Raw genomic sequence first — 23114 nt, forward strand, 5'->3', positions numbered from 1 at the left:
TTTCATCACCAGCATGAGTTTGTTTGGGTTTGAATCAGGATATGATCTGATTGGTAGTCTGGTAGTTATCAAACTCATTATGAGAATCCGCCAAATGTAAGATTAGTGAGTAAGTATCAGTCGAGGAATAATATCTATAAACAACCACTCTAGGAAAAATGTTAAATGTTTTTTGAAGAGGAAATCCATTGAAAGTGGGCTTTGTATAGATATTATTTTGAGAAGTACCTTCGTTGTTCTAAGAGAAAAGAATATATATATCATCTGGTAAGATCTAGAGTCAGCCAATGAGTGAAGTGAGAGTTGATACGTTCAGTATGACAATTGGCGTATAAGTGTATGTTTGATATTATGAATGTATACACCAAAGACATAGTGGTAATCCAAAATCTTCAGGATGAAGAATTCAACTAGAAAGGTTCCAAGGTATTTTGTATTAAAACTCACTAAGTTCGCGTGAATTTACCAGCGTTTTGTTCATGTTTTAGGTGTTGCTGTAAGAACGAGTACGCCGTGAGAGACCAAGCCAAGAATGCACTAAGGAAACTACAAGTTGGGTTATTATGCATACAAAGGACATTTTAGGTATATGGCGTATAGTACAGTACGCCAAGATTAGTCTGTCTTTATTGGGCTTTTGTGTTGTAATGTCTTACATTATTTTAAAAGTTTTTTTGTATTCTTAGATGTCTTCTTTATTTCTTTTATTCATAAATTATTTAATAATACAAAAAGAGACATGATGAAAAGGGATTATACGCAGATTGTTTAAACATTTATGCCAAGTGTTTGTATGTCATAACATCCGATATCTGGACTCGGTGATCCAAGTCGGGTAAAGGGTGTCATAGGAAAAACCTTAAAATCAAGATAAATATAATATATGACATTGACAGTCATGAGATTTTTACTATAATAACAACAATAGTAGTTAAAGAAAGATGAAAACTTGTAGTGTGGGTGATGTAGTTTCATCGACTCATCCCTCCTTCCACCGTCGGTGGGATTGAAGTCATCGCCACTTCACGACTCTGTTTTTCCATATTTCCGTGCCACCCTACAAAAAAAATTCCCCACCAATTAAATACCCTTAAGATTTTCCACCAATAATTTTACCATATGCATACACATATGTATGTTGTATGGAAAATTTCATGGTCAACAATTAAGTCTCTTAATTGGTTCCAAAATCAATATTGAGATCCATCCATTAGTTAAATCACATCAATTCAATTAAGTAAAATTACTAAAATTAAAAATTCTATCACACATAGATATATAGTGAAATTACATATTTAATATAACTACATAGTTATATGTTTAAAAGTAATATACAATAAAAAAAACTATAGTTTGAATCTAACAATAATAACAACACATACAATATATATCAAATTAAAATAAAAAATACTTTAAATTGTGAGTACATTTTTTAAATAGGCAAATATATTAGATCAAGAATATTAAATTTACTCCAATTTTTATCACACTATTGATATTTTTCTATAATACGTCAAAATGTTATCATGTAAGTGAAAGGAAAATTCAATATATAAAGAGTTATAAAATACAATATTGAGTTGAAATGTAATACAAACTCAATCAACGACATTATCAATCTATATTGTTATTTAAATTCCAAACAAGTTGGTGACTGGTTGCCTCATGACATTAACTCACTCAGAGGTTTAACTAATAGTTTAGATAAATACTAACAATGTGAGTGAGAACTTATGATTAATATTATTAACATGTACAAAAAATAATCAAAATAAAGTTTTGGTTGTAGTGGTAAAGTTGAGATTTTTCCATACTAATAACATGGGTTCAAATGGCATTATTTACATTTTATTTTGATTTTTTAAATGTGAAAAGGCAAGAGAACTCTTATAAGAATATAACTTATTGCAAATATATAAAGATAATTTAGTAATTTCTCCATCCAAATTGATGTTTGGTTGACTTGTAACATCAACTCAGTGATTTAGATAATAGTATAGATATTAATTTTATAGGCATAATGATTTATTTGGCCTCCAAATTTACAAAGAAAAATCATTTTAACATTTTATTTAATTTCTTTTGCCTCTTTTAGCCCTTAAATTTACGATGTTTTGCAAATTACCCCAAAATAAATAGAAAAATTCAAGGACCAAAAGAGACGAAAAATTAAATAAAAACTAAATTAAATTTTTTATAAAGCTGAAAAGTTAAATAATTTATTATACTATTATTTTATAAATCAAATTTCACTTTAACTTTAGTACTTATTATAGTGCTAATGAAGAATTCAACCAACTAATATATATATATATATATATATATATATATATATATATATTTTTTAAGAAATATGTTACAACAATTTAAAATATAAGTATAAATAATAAATAATACGGATTCGATTAATTAAAATTAATATCAACTCATTTAAATCACAAAAAAATTAAAATTGATATATATTCAACTTAGAATTCACACATAACTTAAAAAAGTACCCATATATGACATTTTAGCTTAATTATACGATAATCAAACACTCAAAATCCTAAAATCACTACTTGCAAAAGCCCTCGTTCCTACAGCCTCAGCTTTCTGGTAATGGTAGGAAGCCCTTGTTCGCATAATCATTTTATACTATGAAAAGTAGAGGTCATCATAGGTCAAGCCGGATCGGGTTTGGGTCAAAAAAGTATATTTGATTAAAAATAAAAAAAATATATTTAATATATAATTTGGGCTGGGCCGGGCTCAGGCTAAAAAAGTATTATCCAAGCCCGACTCATTTTCTAAACAGGCATCTTTTTTTACCTAAACCCATATTTCGAGCCTATATTTTTACCTGAACCCTCTCATTTTTGGGCGGGTCGTCGGGCCGGGCCAAGTAACTCAGCCCATGATCACCTCTAATGAAAAGGCATATGTTGTAATAAAATATTACTCACTTTTTTTCATCAATTAGTCTTAGGACACGTCACTACGCATTATTACTCGTCATATTTTATATTATCCTATCACACGCATTCACGTCACATGTCACCGTTACTACATTTCTTTCTATTTTACGTTTAAATTAGTATGCAATCTAATATTTTTTAGTAGATTAATGTTACAAATTAATCAATTTCAATTAATTGGAAAATAATTACAAAATTCTATTTAAGAGGTAACAGTAAGTGTTTTTTCCCTTTCTTTTATACATTTTAACAAATTTATTAAAAATTAAATTAAAAATAAAACCACTAAATAGTAAGCTTTGAACTTAAGGTACTAAATCAGTTTTATCATTTCAATCAAAACCTTATTTATTTTTAAATGATTTTTGTAAATATTATATATATTTAGCCACATTGTGGGCATACAATAATCTAACATAATTAAATTTGTTGACCGAATTTAGTAAAAATATAATAAAATTAACCAATGACACACTTATAATATAAGGGAAAAATTATGTTAAAAATATATTTATGAAAGTTTTATATAAAAACAAAGCTTTGATAGAAATAATAAAGTTGAGGTTTTAGATTTCATGTTATCTTAGGTTCAAATCCTGTAGGTATTTTTCTAAATATATTTTGAGTTTAAATTAATTTTTATAAATTTGATGATATAAAAATATAAAAAAAGACAATATTACTCTTCTAATAAAATTTGTTAGTTTGTAATATATAACATAATTTTAGTCATTTCTCAAATAAATTATTTGGTTGAGATATCAACTCAATAAAATAATAAAATATAGTATAAATAATATAAATTAAAAACATATTATTAATTATTTCTTTTTATATTTTATTTAAAAACATCTGTTTACTTCAAAAGGAAATACCATCTCCTCTAAAAGATTTACCCACTTAAGAAATTTCTATATATTTTGCCCACTATTTTCTTTAAAAATCACCCATTTCAATAAAATTCGATTATGACATATAATGTACAAATATTTAAGCAATAATTTCTTTTGGAAAAATAGTTATTGGTAAAGTAATAAAATGTAAATAATCTTATTAATTAAATTTTGAGATCTTTGAACCTTATGCATATTTAGGAGAGTAATTGTTAATTTCATTTTAAATTAAATTATCTATATAATATTTTTAATATATGATTTTTGTTTTTAAAGTTTGATTACGTGGTAATTCTTAAATCGAGTTAAAGTTTAGTAATTTCTCAGTTAAAGTGATAAATTACAAATATTGAACTTTTATAAGTAATAAATTTATATTAGAAAATTGTTTGGTATATTAATAATATAAAGTATTGAATGTGATTATTGTTTGATAAAATTATTTTCTAAAATTTAATTTTATTAAAATTTTTATTTTATTTTATCTTATATACTTTTCATAAAAATTAAATACAATAATTTAGGAATCTCACTTAATAAAAGAGATAACTAACTTAACATTTTCAACATTAAGTGATAATTAGTTATTTACCTAAATTTTAACATTTTTGTTAAAAATTTTGTAATTAATTAAAAATTAATCAAATCATCAAAAATATTTTTAAAAGTTTAGCTGTCAAAAATTTTATTTTCAATGAAATAAAAATTTTAAATGATTTATCAAAAGACATATTAAATTAATTAATGTGAAGTTGAGTTAAAAATTATTGTAGATAGTGTTAGGGGTGAGCAAAATTCGATTCAATTTGAAAAAATCAAATTTTTTTTTCGAATTTTGAGTTAATCGAATCGAGTTATTTGAATTATTTGAGTCAACTTAAATAACTCGAGTCGAGTTTCGAGTTCAAGTCGAGTTGAATTTCATAATTCGAATAACTAAAATAATTCAAATAACAGATTAGTGAAAATATCCTTTTAGACCCTGTTAACTTTGAAAATAAGTAAATTGGTCTCTCTCAACAAAAATTATAAAATAATTCAAAATAATTTTAAAATAATTTAAAATAATTTTAAAATTTAAAATATTTATAAAAATTTTAAAAAATATATAAAAATTTAAGATTTAAAAATTTTCTAAAATAATAATTTTGGGACCTAATTAAATCTAAAATTTAAGATTTAAAAATCATATATTTTTATTTTGCTTTGATTTTTTCAAATATATATGATTTTAAATTTATGTATTCTAACATAGAATTAATTATACTATAACAATATTTTTATTTGACATGTTTAATTTTTTAATTTAACTCGAATTTCATTCACTCGATTCGACTCAACTCGAATTTATTCACTCGATTCGATTCGTTTCGAAAAAAATTCAAATTGAATTAAGATGATAAAATAAAACTCATAAACTCGATTAACTTAAAATTTTTTTTCACTCAATTTGACGTCACCTAGATAGTGTACATATGAAATATAAATGAGGAGTTAGAATAGATTACCAATGGATAAGTCGTAGCCGCGGGATTTGAGCTCACGGTACTCTTGGCACAAGGCGCAATACTCGCAGAAGCAGTGGACAAGGCAATCCCCGCAAGGGTGTTTCTTCAACATGTATTGCTGCCTCATTTTGGCTCGGTAAAAGCAGGAATAGCAACATGCGCACCCCGTCACGCATGCTATCAGTGTGTAAAGTGCTCCATTTACCCCACACGCTGCACAAATCAAACCTCTTGTTTATTAACCAACCACCATCTCTAAATCAAACACGACTCTACTAAAAAAACTTACATGACGATCCTTTATCTACAATCTCAGCAATCTGGCCAAAAGTCACACAAGGGCACCAACATGTTATGCAACCTGCAAGCAAACCATCATCAGCTTCTACCTTTTCAAATCAAGCCCAGAAAATAAAAAAAAAAAGGGTTTGAGTTAGCTAATTACAGTTTCTCCAGTCAGAGAAGCAGCCACAGAGGCCAGATGACCAAGGGACTCTCGTTTTAGTCTGAGGACGAGTGTTGGTGGTTTGAGAAGTGTCGGAGTAGTAGGCGTTGGAGGAGCTAACTGGAATCCCAGTCGTGGCGGCGTCTTGGCCAAACTTGGTTGCTTCTGCTGCTGAACCTGAATACTTTTCGTACCCACTTGGGTTAAAGGAAGCCATTGATGGATAAGCTGCTCAGAAAACTAAAGAAGAAGACAGGCGGGCAGTTCCAACTTGTTTGAGTGGGATGAATGTTATATATATTGGGGAGGTAGTCTAAGTCAAAGTGGGCGTCGAAGCAGAAAAGTCTAGGCGCGTGTTTCTCACTAACTAGTAGTTGCCAGGAAACTACCGTGTGGACCGCATCCACGAAGGCAGTTTTTGATTTGATAGTCCAACGTCAATCTTATCCCATTTTCTTCAAGTTGTAGAAAGAGGAGCCCATCCTCTCATCACTATTAAATTTCTTCCCACCCGCTTTTTCTTCTTCTTCTTTCAACTCGACTTAATAATTGAATTAAGAAATGAACAATCTTTTCTATCCCAATTATAATGGCCCAATATTGCCCGGCCCATACACAAATAAATACCAAATAAAAAAAGGCTTAAATGTCTAAAATTACAGACTAAAATTAAACTTAAACTCGAATGGTCCAATTACATTAACCTAAATCTGCAGCCCATTAAAAATTAAACCTAAATGGCCCAATGCACCTAGCCCACTAACCTAAATCACTAACCTTAGCCCTCAGTAGCTATCGCGCCGCAATCGAACACGAGCTCCTCTCCGAGCCATACCTCGCACGTGCCCCACCGCCACGTACCACGCCTCCACGTCCACTACTCCGTACACCTGCAACAACTCGCAGCAAACACATAGCGACAAACAATGACAGAAAACGCAGCAGAAAATAGAAAATTTTCGGGATTTTTCTATATTTTTCTTTTTTATTGTTATTCTTTTATTTTTGGCTATAAAAAGCCAATTGTAACATTGAAAAGGGGTTTTTTTTTTACAAAAAGATATTGAATAGAAAAAAAGAAAAAAGATTCAGAGAATTCCAAAGGTGATTTTGATATTTCCCTTTTCCCTTCCTTTTCTGCTTTTCTTTCAGTTCTCTTTTCTCGATCTTCTGTTGATTATTCAAGTAAGATAAAAAAAAAGAGAGTGAGAAAAGGAGAAGATACCTTGAGGCCGAATCCATGTTCTCTCCGTCGCAATCGGAGCATGAGCGAGGGTTCAGAGGCCTTTTCCGATCGGTCATCGGCAGAACGGCGCGGAGAGTGTTTGATTTATTTTTTTAAGTGAAAAAGTTATATTTATTAGGGTTCTGTTAGCCTTTAAGCACAGGGATAAAACGCCGTCGTTTGAGCCAATACAATGGCTTCGAAACGGCGTCGTTTGGAGGTTCAGATCCGCGCGGTGACCCGACCCGAGGAGAGTGTTCGACCTATTATGTATTATTTCTTTAAAATCATGGTGTATTATGGTTCCAAAGTTACCATGTATTATTATTTAAAGTTATCTTTCATTTATTTTATTGTTTTAATTATAATTTGTACATATCTTAATGTTTTTATTTTATTTATAAGATTTTTCTTCACATTTTACTATGTTTTTTAAATTGTTCTTTATAAAAATAAAACTCTTATATAATATTATTTTATACTTTTCATTAACATATAATAAATTATTTTATTTTTATACATATGGTATTGTTTTTACATCATTATATCAACTTTGAGTTCATTTTAAATGAGTTTATATATTTGTAAAATATCTTTTTACTTTATTTAGGTATGTATAATATGTGATATGAAATCATAGTATTCATGTGTTTTGTATTGTTCACTTGTACTTATTGATTTTTGTTGTTGTTAGTATACATTTTAACTCATGAACTATCACCTCGTGGTCTAATTTATTGTTCATTCACATTTTATTTCATTTAAAGGGTTGTATTTGATTTAAATATCGAAGTCGATTTATCCATAAGTTTTCAAATACTTGCTATTCATGATTCTCGAGGAAATTGAACCCTAACTTACTGGGTTTCAATCTTTCTGATGAATTTAGATAGCCGAGTATCTCTTTTGTAATAAAACCTTATGATTTCTAAAATAAATGCAATATTCGATGTTTAGGAATGCCGAGAAATTGAACCCTAACTTACTGGATTCTGATTTCTCGATTGACCCAAATAGCCAAATATCCTTCTCAAAATGCATGAATTTTTTAATTTTAAAAAAGACAAACCTAATTTCGAATATTGAACTGTTGCACTCTAACTTACTAAGTGTGACAATTTATCTCTTTGAAATAAGTGAGCCTTATCATCCAAATCATTTTATTCAAGATAAAAGGATCGTATTTTAAAATCTTTTCAAAATTTCGATGCTAAGACGTTAAACAATCAATTCGGTACCAATTTTGGGCATTACGAGGGTGCTAACCCTTCTTCGTGCGCAACCAACTCCCGAACTTGTTTTCTCAAATTTTGCAGACCAAAATCGCTTTTAAGGTGAACCGATCACACCTCAATAAAAGATCGGTGGCGACTCCATTTTCAAAGTCGATTCCCATTTTGTTTCAATTTTTTTTTAAAAATGGTTTCGACAGCTTGGCGACTCCGCTGGGAACATCAGTGAGTCAGGCCGTAAAATTAATTGTTTTTGTCTTATTGTCGAAAATTAAAAATTGTTTACGATCCTCTCTTTGCATGTGTTTGTATGATTATTGTAAATTGTGTTTTTATACATTGGCATCATATTGCATAAAGGCTATTTTAGTCTTACCTTTTTAGTGGGAGTGAGAAGCTACTCCTTCATGAGTTTTCACCTCCGTGCAGGATAGTGGATCACTTTCGGGATACATCCGTACCTATTTTTCGTGAGATTTTCATCTCCGTGCAACCATAGGGAAATGTATTCCCCTGAACTGAACTCGGTCTGTATGAGCCTATAATGGGTGAAGATCGAGGAATCTGCTGGTTTGGGTACCTTGAATTTAGAGCCAAACCGCATATAGAAAACCTTAGGAACCCATCCTAAGTAGAGCCCCTCCAAATCCTTAGTGGTTACCTGACTAGGTACTTTTGTTTTCCTTGCTTGCTTTTGTTTTGTGCTAACCCCTCTTGTTGTGTTTTGATTATGATTGCATTACATTTGCATCTTAGGAAAGAGATATTGATTCAAATCCAATTACTAAATTAGAAAGCTTGTCATGGAATATGGATTCCTTAATAAAGTGGAAAACAATATGGCTGCCTGAATATATTCTGAGAAACACAAGAAGAGCAATGGAAGAGTTCGTGACCTTGCTTCGTGGCCTGAGGATTCAAGGCGATTGTTTAAGAGCCTTCAACGTTCCAACTCTCTTAAAGAAGCTGACGAGCCTTATGAAGATGGGCAGATGATGGATCGTGACCAAGATCAAGAAAAGGAGCTGGCACTGGCATCTATTGGTGAGATTATCTCAAACATGCGGATGAAGAAAAAGATCGATGTTGTCTCTAGGAATATAAGGGAGAGTCGTACATGCATCTGCTTTATGTAAAGGAATTTATTTTTCGGTAAAGTTTCCTAAATGTAATTGAATCAGAATCAACGTCTCTTTAGGCATTCATTTCATGCATTTGCAGTACATGACATCACATGCATAAATCCATTGAAAGAGTCTAATTGAGTAAATTTATTTCAGCTAATCTAGAAAACCCACTAACCAAACACCCTTACGGTATCCAAGCAAAGGTTAGAGAAATGGAAGAAACGTTAGAGAAGTTAGAGCGAATGCAAATACAGATGCAAGAGCAACTGACCAAATTTCAACAAGAGATGAGAGATCAGATGCTAGAATTACAGAGAACTATGATGAGCCAGTTCAACCGATTGCTAGCTGGAGATTTAGAAGAAGTGAAAGACCCGGTGGTCCACTTTGGGGTTGATAATAAGGATCTTGCCTATTCCCTAAATTGTACTCCGACAAGTGTCCAGGTCCAGCTAGATGAGCGGCCCACAATGGGCACTCTTTACTATTAAATCCCAACATTATCAGATTGCTACATCGACACCAGTGAATTGTTTGATAGGTCTAGGATCCAATTTGAGGAACAATTTTCCTGTTACTCTTGATAACCCAACAGAAACAAAACGGTCGAGGGTGGAGTATCCAGATACTACAAAGGCCCCAAGGAAGAAGGGGAATAAGGAGGATAATAGAAGGTCAGTCCCAAAGAAAAATGAGAATGAAGTGAACCATGTGAGTACATACAACAAGTCAATTATAGTGAACCAACCAATGAAGGTGATTGCTAATCAACAAGGCTCATTGAGACAAGAATCTGGAGTGAAAACAGGTACTGAGAAGCTCCAGTTCACACCAATTCCGATGTCATATAAAGAGTTATATCAAAGCCTATTTAATGCACGTGTGGTGTCCCCCTTCTACTTAAAACCTATACAACCTCCGTATCCCAAATGGTATGACGCGAACGCACAGTGCGACTACCATGCGGGAATTACGGGGCATTCAATAGAGAATTTCATTGTCTTCAAGAAACTGGTTGAAAAACTCATTAACATGGGTGTTTTCAGATTTGATAATTCGTCTAGCACATCCACTACCCGATCATGATGATAATGGGGTAGACGTGAGAGTAGGAAGGGGATTAGTTATTTCTGATTCAAGAGGAAACCATGAAAAGACAAGGAACCACTGTAAGTTCCATCACGAGAAGGGGTACGAGACCCAAGAGAGCATGAAATTCAAGGCCTTGGGCATGATGGACGACAAGGAGATGAAGCTTTGTGAGGAAATTAAAGAGGAGAAAAACATACGCACAGAGTTGGGAAGTGTTCACATCAATGACATATTTGAAGACACAAATGAAAAGGGACCTTGTTAGATATCTGACCTTATAAACCTTGAGTGTTCTAAGCAATTAGACTGCGGAAGAAATCCCTGTAGTTTTTAGAGCTTATTTAGAGTAATGTTCAGAACATTTTGTTGTTTTTAGCCTAAAAATGATAGAAATTCCTTTGTGAAATAGGCTCATGTCTGAACGTTATTATTTTAATGAAATACTTCTTTGTAATTATTACTGAGCCAATATTTCCATTCTTTACAAATAATTCTAGATTCTTTCATTCTTTTAGATTTTCTTCCAAATTATTATTCATTCATTCATAATCATATGGTACAAATAATTATTCATGAATTTATACATTCTTTTGTATGTTCTTTGGTACTTATTATGGGTTCCCAGATATCAATTACATGAATGACGCTGCTACAGACTCAGAACTTCCTTTTGAGCGAGGCATGTGTTCAGAGGGATCTCATGACTTTGAAAATGACATAGATCATAGCTTATCGCCGTACTTGTTGACGATGGTAGAACAAGAGGATCGACAGATCCTACCTTACGAGGAACCATTAGAAATTGTGAGCTGGGTGAAGATTGGAATTGACATGACCACAAAGATGAAGTGAGAGCTTATTAAGTTATTCTAGAATTCAAAGATGTCTTTGTATGGTCATACCAGGATATGCCCTGGTTAACCGCTGATAATGAAATCTGCACAACAGCACGATGTCAGAAATTTGCAGTATGAACGATGCAATTCTTTGTCGGGGCAATGCCTCTCTCGTTGACTCAGCATACCTTTGCCCATTTAAAGTCGAGTTTCCATCCCTTCAAGATGTTGTTAGATTTTACTTTGATTAAAGAGGAAGATCCAAAGTTTTCTGTCGTAGTTGCGCCCCAAAAGGCTCTATGAAAGAAATCTGATACCAAAGAAGGTTTTTTGCATACAAGATGAAAGTGAGATATCTTATGTGGGAAACTTTATCAAGAAAAAATATTGGTTCTGGTCAAAAGGGATAACAAGGACTTACCTAATCCTATGGGTTCAGATTCAATCCAAAAAAAAAATCAAAATCAAAATCAAAAAAAGAAGAAAAAGAAAAATCAAAGTCAAAATGAAAATGAAAAAAGAGAGAAGGAAAAAAGGAAAAAAGGAAAAATAAAAGGAGAGGCGAAAACCCGCAAAGGGTGCTTTGTGACCAAAGGTGGTTTTGAGTTAAAAACCCGAAAAGAGCGACTCAAATTTTGAGCAAAGTGGGGCATGGACATCACCATTATCGAAGACTTCTAATGGGCATCGCTTTACTATTGAGATCATTAATTACTTCATCAAATGGATAGAGGATACTTCATGCGTCAATGTCGTCATATACCGATGGTATTGGAAAATGCATTGAACTTGAATGATAGCACGATAGCTCTGAGTTGTAATCAATTCAAAATCAGACACCATGGTTTGTCATTGTATTGCAAGACAATGAATTGCAAAAATGACTGAGACTTACAAGGACTGGCATGAGAAATCACCATTCGCCCTCCTTGCTTGTCAAACATCTATCAAGATTTCTACCAGAGCAACGTTGTTCTCTTTGGTTTACGGGATTGAGGTAGTTTTACCTATTGAAATCCCCTCTCTCCAGGTATTAGAGTTGGAAGGATCCAATCGCGAAGTGATCAGTTGGACCTAGGAAAAAGGTTAAAAGCTATTCATCAGGGTCGGATGTACCAGAAAAAAATGATACGAGCCCATAATAAACAAGGTCGTCTTAAAGAATTCCACGAGAGGGCTGGATGTTGAAAAAGATCCTTCCTCAACGAAAGGATTCTAGAGGGAAATGAATGCTAAACCGGGAAAGTCCCTATGTTGTAAAGAAGACCTTTTTCAGAGGAGCACTGATCCTGAGTGAGATTGCTAGTCCTATAAACTCAAATCCAGTCAAGAAATACTTCGTTTAAAGAAGAAGAAAGGACCAAGGTGAAAACCCGCAAAGGGCACTTTGAGTAAAAAAAAAGTGAAAAATGAAAAAGTGAAAATGAAAAATAAAAATGATGAAAAAGTAAAAATGGAGAGGCTAAGAGGAAAACCCGCAAAGGGCACCTTCGGCCAAAGGGGATTTTAGTTGAAAATCTGAAAAGGATGGTTCAAATATTGATCAGAATGGGGCATGAAGTGATCAGAGCGATTCGAATCTTAATCAGATTGGGGCATGTGGTAATCTTGTTATGCCTGAATCAACAGGAAAGGATAGGCGACATCTTGGGGCATCGACAAAGCATGGTAGATCTCCTGAACACATGTCAAACTCAGAAGGGTCTTCAGAAAGTTTGTACAGAGAAATTCAAGCTGCGATATCTGGGGCACCCAATTTTCTTACTATTTTGAATTTGTTATTCTTGGAATATTTTCATTCTTTTCCAAGATACACATTCCCAATCAATTTTTTTGTCATCCTTCTTACTATTTTTTTAATTTATTCCTTTCGAGCTATGCTCAGAACCAACTTTATTCTTATCCATTGTGCAAGCATGTTGCATTGAAATAATGATCAATGGACTAATAAAAATTTCACAAAGGAAGTTTTGCATATTACTCTGAAAATTTTCTAAATAATATAGGAACCTGAAACAGGACTATAGTTTAGAGCACACCAAATTTAAAGGTTAGAAATTTGAGAAGGTAGAGTCTAAATTTGGACTTTCTCTTTGGATTTTGTTGTCAAATGCATTGATTGAACAAATGATAAGATGACGGGTTAATGATAAAGCTTAAATAAACAAGCAAACAATAATCATTAGGCAAGAGGAAGAGGTTACCTCGAAGAAGAAAGCCTTCATCTGCGCATAAGTCTTTAGTACGACACCTTGGGAATGGTGTAAGGAACTAGAACGATTTAGATCATGTATCCTTGAATTTTGATAGAAGGATTACAGTGGGAGAATGATGGTACAAATTTTGGGCCCCAATGGATTAAACTTTAAGGTTTACATTGGGGGGCACCCTGGCTAGATGTTTCTTCAAAAAAGCCGGTCAAGCGAGAAGGCGTTGTAACACGTCAGTGTTAAAGCCTTAATAAGCTTCGAGTAATGACAACCTAAGCGGGATCATTCTCGGAAAAATAAAATTCTGCATTCATGCAAACACCATTCACACATGTCTAGTTAGGAGCATTTGATTCATTCTGATCATGACATCCCAATCACTAGGCATAATTAAGGTCATAAATGAATTATACAGGTCATGTTCCCCAGAGAATAGATTGGTGAAATCACAAGTTCTAGCTCCCTGACCAGCAGTAGAATAGGTTGAAGATTGCAAGTCTTAACTCCCTGACCAGTAGTGGAATAGGTAGAAGATTGCAAGTCCTAACTCCCTGACCAGCAGTGGAATAGGTTGAAAATTACAGTCTTGTCTCCCTAAGCAATAGCAGAGCAGATCGAAGACGGCAAATCTTATCTTCAAGTGTAAGGAAGCATATTAGCCATAAGTCCTATTTCCCTGGTCAGCAGTGGAATAGGTTGGAAATTACAGATCTTGTCTCCCTAAGAAGTAGCGGAGCAGATCGAAGACGGCAAATCTTATCTTCAAGAGTAAGGAAGCAAATTTAAGCCACAAGTCCTATTTCCCTAGTCAGTAGTGGAATAGGTTGGAAATTACAGATCTTATCTCTCTAAGCAGTAGTAGAGCAGATCGAAGACGGCAAATCTTATCTTCAAGAGTAAGGAAGCAGATTTAAGCCACAAGTCCTATTTCCCTGGTCAGCGGTGGAATAGATTGGAAATTACAGATCTTGTCTCCCTAAGCAGTAGCGGAGCAGATCGAAAACGGCAAATCTTATCTTCAAGAGTAAGGAAGCAGATTTAAGCCACAAGTCCTATATCCCTGGTCAGCAGTGGAATAGGTTGGGAAATTATAGATCTTGTCTCCCTAAGCAGTAGCGGAGCAGATCAAAGACTGCGAATCTTATCTTCAAGTGTAAGGAAGCAGATTTAAGCCACAAATCCTATCTCCTTGAAGTTTTAGTGGAGCGGATTAAAGTAATAAATCTTATCTCTCTGAAGTTGCAGTAGAGTGGATCGCATTAGGTCTTATCTCTCTAAGGTTACGGCGGAACAGACTGAGTAAGCTAGTCTTATCCCCCTGAAGTTGCAGTGGGACAGATTGAAGATGACAAATCTTATCTCCTTGAGGTTACAGTGAAGCAAATTGAAGCCGATAATCCTATCTCCCTGAAGTTGCAGTGGAGTGGATTAAAATAATAGATCTTATCTTTCTGAAGTTGCAGTAGAGTGGATGGCATCAGGTCTTATCTCCCTGAGGTTGCAGTGGAGCAGACTGAGAAAACAAGTCTTATTCCCCTAAAGTCACAGTGGGGCAGACCGAATAAGCAAATCTTATCTCCCTGAGATTACAGTGGAGTAGATTGAAGTCGATAACCCTATCTCCCTAAAGTTGTAGTGGAGCGGGTTAAAGTAATAGATCTTATCTCTCTGAAGTTGCAGTAGAGCAGATCGCATAAATTCTTGCCGACTAGAGATAGCAAATTTTGTTCTTTTTAGAAGCTACAAGCCATGAATCCTATTTCCCCGACGTTGCGGTGGAGTGGATCGAAACACCAATTCCAATACCTCTGAAAATGCAGTAGGATGAAATGAGGCAACTCGAAGAAGAAGAGTACTAAGGTCCAAGCACGACTGGGCAAAATTGGTCCTCTTTAGCCTTTGCTCCATTTCCGTTACACGACAACGAGCAAAGAGGGGCAGCTATAATGGCCCAATATTGCCCGGCCCGTACACAAATAAATACCAAATAAAATAAAGGCCCAAATGTCTAAAATTATAGGCTAAAATCAAACTTAAACTCTAATGGTCCAATTACATTAACCCAAATTTGCAGCCCATTAAAAATTAAACCCAAATGGCCCAGTGCACCTAGCCCACTAGCCTAAATCACAAACCCTAGCCCTCAACAGCTATCGCGCTGCAATCGAACACGAGCTCCCCTCCGGGCCAGACCTTGCACGTGCGCCACTGCCACGTACCACGCCTCCACGTCCACTACTTCGTACACCTGCAACAACTCGCAGCAAACACATAGCACAAACAATGACAGAAAACACAGCAGAAAAGAGAAAATTTTTGAGATTTTTCTGTATTTTTCTTTTTTATTGTTATTCTTTTATTTTTGGCTATAAAAAGCCAATTGTAACACTGAAAAGGGGGCATTTTTTTTTACAAAAAGATATTGAATAGAAAAGAAGAAAAAAGATCCAGAGAATTCCAAAGGTGATTTTGAGATTTCCCTTTTCCCTTCATTTTCTGCTTTTCTTTCAGTTCTTTTTTCTCGATCTTTTGTTGATTATTCAAGTAAGATAAAAAAAAAAGAGTGAGAAAAGGAGAAGATACCTTGAGGCCGAATCCCTGTTCTCTCCGTCGCAATCGGAGCATGAACGAGGGTTCAGAGGCCTTTTCCGATCGGTCATCGGCAGAACGGCGCGGAAAGTGTTTGATTTATTTTTTAATTGAAAAATTTATATTTATTAGGGTTCTGTTAGCCTTTAAGCACAGGGATAAAACGCTGTCGTTTGAGCCAATACGATGGCTTCGAAACGGCGTCGTTTGGAGGTTCAGATCCGCGCGGTGACCCGACCCGAGGGAAGGATCCGCTCATTTGTGCCCTATGGTCTATTTTCACTATGAGTCCTTCTTCATTTGGGAGTTGTTTCGATTCCGTTTTCTTTCCTTTTTAATTTGTACCGCGCATTTAATTGTGATTTCATCCGAGTCCTTGGTCAAATGACGCTGTTTCCAATGATCTGACTTGATTGCCAGATAGGATTTGTGAGTTTAATTTCTGTTCTAGTCCTCCTTATTTTAAATGAGTTTCAGTTCGATCCCTTTCATTTCATTTTATTGCATATCCGCACTTCGACTTTCTGTTTTAGTTTCAAGTTAGCTCTTCTATATATACTATTTTTTTACTACAAATTAAATGCTCTTATTATTATTTAAATTATTATTTTTATAATAGTCAATGATATTATTTGTACTAATTACACACATTTATTTACCTCTTTGTATATATACATTTTTTATTATGTATTAATATTTTAAGTTTTTATATTATCGTATATTAGTATCCCATTTCATTATATTTTATTGGTATTATAAATAACCGTTTTAGAGTTATTATACATTTGTTCGACCTATTATGTATTATTTCTTTAAAATCATGGTGTATTATGGTTCCAAAGTTACCATGTATTATTATTTAAAGTTATCTTTCATTTATTTTATTGTTTTAATTATAATTTGTACATATCTTAATGTTTTTATTTTATTTATAAGATTTTTCTTCACATTTTACTATGTTTTTTAAATTGTTCTTTATAAAAATAAAACTCTTATATAATATTATTTTATACTTTTCATTAACATATAATAAATTATTTTATTTTTATACATATGGTATTGTTTTTACATCATTATATCAACTTTGAGTTCATTTTAAATGAGTTTATATATTTGTAAAATATCTTTTTTACTTTATTTAGGTATGTATAATATGTGATATGAAATCATAGTATTCATGTGTTTTGTATTGTTCACTTGTACTTATTGATTTTTTGTTGTTGTTAGTATACATTTTAACTCGCGAACTATCACCTCGTGGTCTAATTTATTGTTCATTCACATTTTATTTCATTTAAAGGGTTGTATTTGATTTAAATATCGAAGTCGATTTATCCATAAGTTTTCAAATACTTGCTATTCATGATTCTCGAGGAAATTGAACCCTAACTTACTGGGTTTCAATCTTTCTGATGAATTTAGATAGCCGAGTATCTCTTTTGTAATAAAACCTTATGATTTCTAAAATAAAGGCAATATTCGATGTTTAGGAATGTCGAGAAATTGAACCCTAACTTACTGGATTCTGATTTCTCGATTGACCCAAATAGCCAAATATCCTTCTCAAAATGCATGAATTTTTTAATTTTAAGAAAGACAAACCTAATTTCGAATATTGAACTGTTGCACTCTAACTTACTAAGTGTGACAATTTATCTCTTTGAAATAAGTGAGCCTCATCATCCAAATCATTTTATTCAAGATAAAAGGATCGTATTTTAAAATCTTTTCAAAATTTCGATGCTAAGACGTTAAACAATCAATTCGGTACCAATTTTGGGCATTACGAGGGTGCTAACCCTTCCTCGTTTGCAATCGACTCCCGAACTTATTTTCTCAAATTTTGCAGACCAAAATCGCTTTTAAGGTGAACCGGTCACACCTCAATAAAAGATCGGTGGTGACTCCATTTTTAAAGTCGATTCCCATTTTGCTTCAATTTAAAAAAAAATGGTTTCGACACCAATGATGCAAAAATAACATTTATGATATTATTACATTATCTTCAAGGGTTTTTATTCTTTTTTATTTGAATATAGCAAAAGACATCAAAATATATCCATAGTCGAGTTTATTTATAGTTATTTAATTCTCATATTTTCCAATCTCAAGATTTCTATAAAGTACAAAAAATGCATTTATATATAATCTCAGACGTAAGTTAAATTCATATGTGTATATTTATTGATGATTGTTGAGGATTTTAACACGAAAACTTCGGCACTAATTATTTTTGAATTTTTTATGTGTTTAACTCATGTGATATTGTAAAAAAAAATTTATTAAAAGAGTCGGAATTAATATAAAAAAATTCGGCACTAATGGCTTTTTTGGAAGAGTAGGAATGAATTTATTTTCAATCGAGTAGTAGCAGTCATGCGCTTGTAACTTCTGCTGGAACTTGTACGATGTCTATATTTGTTAAAAGAGTGGCTGAAAATTGAGCTTGTAACTCCATGACGAAATATCGATGGCAATTTCGAAATTATGGTTGGGTGAAGGTGAATGTTGATGGTTCAGTGTCAACTTTTAAACTAAGAGCGACCATAGGTAAAATGGTGAGAGGATTGAATGGTAGTTAGATGGGGGGCTCCAAAATGGTGGTGGGATTGGCGAATTTTTTTTAAATTGAAGCTCGAGCATTACTTGAAGGCTTAAAGTTTGCTTGGGCTAAGGGGTACCGTAGAGTGGAGATTGAGAGTAATAATTCGGTTTTGGTAGCCATTATACAAAATGGGCTAGCAGCACTACAACGAAATTAGGCTCATTCAAGAATGATGTCTTAAGGATTGGGAAGTGAGATGTCGATAGATACTGTGAGTGAGTAATAGGGTGGCAGATCGTATCGCGAGAGAGGCCCAAGGTGAAATGGAGCACTTGATTACTCATGAGGAACCATCAGAGAGTGTAAGGGGTTTATTAGATGATGATACTTATTGCGCTACTTATCCATTGTTTGATGGCGACTAGTTCTGCTATAATCCTAACTTAAAGCTTTATTATTTTATTTAACAAAAAAAGAAAAACCTCGACACCTAAATTCATGTATATGTATTTAGTTTTCACTATTGGGAGCTTTGATCCTAATTGATATAAGAGGATTTTAGTGCTGATTAATGTTGAGCTATCTTAAAGCGTATGTGTGGAAACTATATTTGTAGAACATAAATATGTGTTTAAAAATAATATACAATAAATAATGAAATAAATAGTTTGAAATTAATTAATAATAACACGTGAAAATATGGACAATATTAAAATAAAAAATTAGATTAAATTGTAAGTAAAATGGAATTTAAACACAAAATACATCGATGAAGAATATTAAATGAATATAATTGTTTACCTTTGTATTGTCATCAATCCTATATTGGTGTCGAGTTAATTTGTGGCACCAACTCAATCAACAATATTATTAATATATGTAATTAATGGAGGTAAGAAAATGTGCGTGATAAAATTAAATTGTATAAGTAAATTAAAATAAAGTCTTGGTTGAGTGGCAAATTTAAAGGTTTTCAATGTAATTGGCATGGGATCAAATCATACCATATGCATAATTTTTTTTAATTTAAAAGACTAAAATATCTTGAATAATATAAGTTATTTTAAATATGGTATGACATTTTTTAATTTCCTAAACAAGTTGGTGCTGGTTGACTCATGATACCAACTCACCAAGAATTTTATTAATAGTTTAGATACAATTGATGGAATTAATAAAGTGTGCATAATAAAATTAAAATGTATAAAAGTATTAAAAAACTTTTAGTGGTAAATTAAATATTTTACTAATGCAATTGACTTATGTGGGTTCAAATCTCACCATGTGCATATTTTTATTGGTGTTTTAAAGTAAAAAGATTAAAATACCTTCGAATAATATAACTCATTTTAAATACAGAAGGACATCTTCGTAATTCCCCTAATCGAGTTGGTGTCTGGTTTACTCATATCACCAACTCAGTCAAGAACTTAAATAATAGTACAATTGATGGAGGTAATAAAGTGTGCATAATAAATTTAGAATGTATAAAAATGTCAAAAAAAAAGTTTAGGTAAGCGGTAAATTAAAGGTTTTTCTAATACAATTGATGTAGGTTCAAATCTCACCATATGCATATTTTTATTAGTTTTTTTTTTAAAATAAAACCACTAAAATACCCTTGAATAATATTACCCATTTTAAATACGAAAATACATTTTTGTAATTTCTCTAATCAAGTTGACACCCGATTTACTCATGATACCAATTCAATCAATAGCATAAATAATATAAAGATGTTTTAACATTACATCCAAATGGATAGAAAAACAATCTCCTAGCTGAACTAGGAGAGAGAGGGGCGGAAACCCTACTTAAACATACTAAGGTTTGTCGTCTCTTGTATTCATATGAGGGACTATTGGGTCTCTATTGAATCTAGTCCAATTATAAGTATTTTTTGGACTTTTAACCCAACATTTTATAATTCAATCCAACCCAATTAAATAATTTTCTCAATCTGATTGTAGGGAATTAATTTGTGTATGTATTGAACAAGAAAAACAACTAAGAGATTGAAAAGATCAACTCACAATTTAACGTGGAAAAACTCCTCTAAAGAGGGTAAAAAACTATAGACAACAGGAGATTTCACCATAATAATTGAAGAGTACAAGAGAAGGGGGAATTAAAACAAAACCTGAAACCTCGAAAGAAAAACCCTTAAAAAAACAGAAGTCTCTCAATCTAAATATTTATGTTGTTGTGTATCTAAAACTGAAACACCCTTAACCCATCTCCATCGTCGAATTAGGGTTACAAAGCATTATTGTATAATCGAAAACATTTGAACATTATATCATTCAATAATTCAATCACATTATAAATCATTCATATACATGCACATTGTCCCTAAATCGAGCTTTCGAGGCCCTGAGAATAACTTAGAAGCAATTCGGGACCAATTTGAAACAAATCAAAAAGTTTAGGAAAAAGTTACAAAAATTGGGAAACAAAGGTCACATGGCTGTGTATCTCACACAGCTGAGAAACACGCCCATGTAACTTTTAAACTACGGACACGGTCATGTCCCAGCCTGTGTCCATGTGCCAGGCTGTGTAACTCTCGAAATTACCCCACACACCCGTGTAGCCGTGTAACTCACTGACTTGATTCTTAAGAAAACCTCAGATGATACACGGCAGTGTCACCAGGTCGTGTGCCTTATACGGTTGAGTCACACGCCCGTGTGAACCCAAAATTACCTAAAATCAAGCCATTTCAAAACTACTTCATGTATAAACATTTAGACCAATTATGCACACTTTCAAAGCACTAAAACATCATCTAAACACACATATATTTTCCATTTCCAAGACCCTATTTCAATTAACCAATATGCCATTCAAGGCCTACAATTAGTATCCAAACATCACATACCTAAACAAGTCCATATGACTCATTTCATGCATATAAATCTAGTACGTTTAGGTACTAAAGCATACCACATTTAACCATTTTCAAACCTTTCAAGACATACCATAAGAGCCTTATTCTATTATGTACCTAAAACACATCATAATTGACCATTTTCAAGCTAACAAATTGTACCAATATTCCATACACATCCATTATCAAAAAGTGACCAAAAGGACTTACCTAAAAAAGCATTATAAATCCATCAACCATACATGAAAAACAAAGCACAAACATATCAAGTTACCATTTACATATTCATTCTATACATGTTCATATTGCAATTTCCATACAAGCTAATCTAGTTCAAATATGAAATAAAACATGTCACAAATAACCATTTTCAAACCATCGTCAACATGCCAAACGAACCTTATAAACAAGCACTTTAAAGCTACCAAAGTCACATCACTTGGTAAGGCATCAAAGTGAACCAAATCAAAATAGCTTTCCAAAGCTTATACATGTCAAGACATCATTAGCACATACACCATAATATCATTACAAAGCACCCTATACATGTCATTATAAACCTTAGCCAAAATACTCAAAAACTATCAAATTGTCTACTAGATAGTGTGATAGATCTCTGACGAGCTTCCAACCGACCGAGCTTCCGATAATATATAAAACAAAAGAAAATAACTACGTAAGTAATGAGTGCTTAGTAAGCTCATATAAACTTAGAACATAACCTACCATTTCAATAATGAAATTTATAGAATAGGTACAAATCGTTACCAATGCCATAAGCTTACTAAAAGCCTATATAACACCATCAATCTCACAAGTTAGTATATCTGATCATGATTAGTATGAAATCAATCATGTATAAACATAACATTTAATTCATCATTGTTACCATACAACCATGATTCATTCAATTTGCTTACTTACTGTTTCCAATACCATGAGTTTAATATAAGCCTATTCAAACATCATCAAGCTCACATGTTAGCAGATTCATTAACAATCATATAAACTCATTTATAGCATAAATAGATTTCATAAGATACATAACATAAGCATCAACCTTTTCATATAGTTATGAACATTTCCATTAAGTCACTTACCATTCCATTCATTTTCTTACCCGTTGAACCATCTAGAATTACATCGGATACTCGGGAAATCTCACATGAAGTGTGCCTTTACATATAACAGTAGCCTTTCCTTCACATCATTGCTCACACGAGCTGTGAAATGGGCCTACTCACACGAGTTGTGGATTGGAATGTAAGCTACACGATGCTACTCACACGAGCTGTGGAGAATCCGCAACAAATACATGACCCCAGCCATCAGTAGGACATTCAAGACCAGCATTCAAAACATGAAATCCCTAATGACATGTCATTTGTATCCTAAGAATTCTTAAGGTTCAATCAGGACTTGCATGTTATCCGTCAATTCATCATAGCATTGATACATTTGTATATTGATTCATTTAGATCAAAACAACATAATGAACATTCAAATATAATTAACATTAAAATGATTACGGTTCATACGAACTTACCTAACTAAATCACAGCAAT

The 23114-nt window shown here is 32.9% G+C and overlaps 1 protein-coding gene across 1 annotated transcript; it reads right to left on the reverse strand.

Annotated features, from left to right (window-relative positions):
* Positions 1-740: 740 nt before the first annotated feature.
* On the reverse strand, positions 741-6089 carry LOC105794397 (protein PLANT CADMIUM RESISTANCE 2). Its single transcript, XM_012623558.2, has 4 exons — positions 5804-6089; positions 5648-5719; positions 5359-5571; positions 741-1057 (listed from the first exon to the last, which is right to left on the reverse strand). Exons 1-4 carry the CDS (start codon positions 6018-6020, stop codon positions 972-974), a joined length of 588 nt encoding a protein of 195 aa, XP_012479012.1. The 5' UTR covers positions 6021-6089; the 3' UTR covers positions 741-971.
* Between the last annotated feature and the right edge of the window lie 17025 nt (positions 6090-23114).

This window comes from Gossypium raimondii, chromosome 3 (genome assembly GCF_025698545.1).
Source record: "Gossypium raimondii isolate GPD5lz chromosome 3, ASM2569854v1, whole genome shotgun sequence".
NCBI classification, from domain to species: Eukaryota; Viridiplantae; Streptophyta; class Magnoliopsida; order Malvales; family Malvaceae; genus Gossypium; species Gossypium raimondii.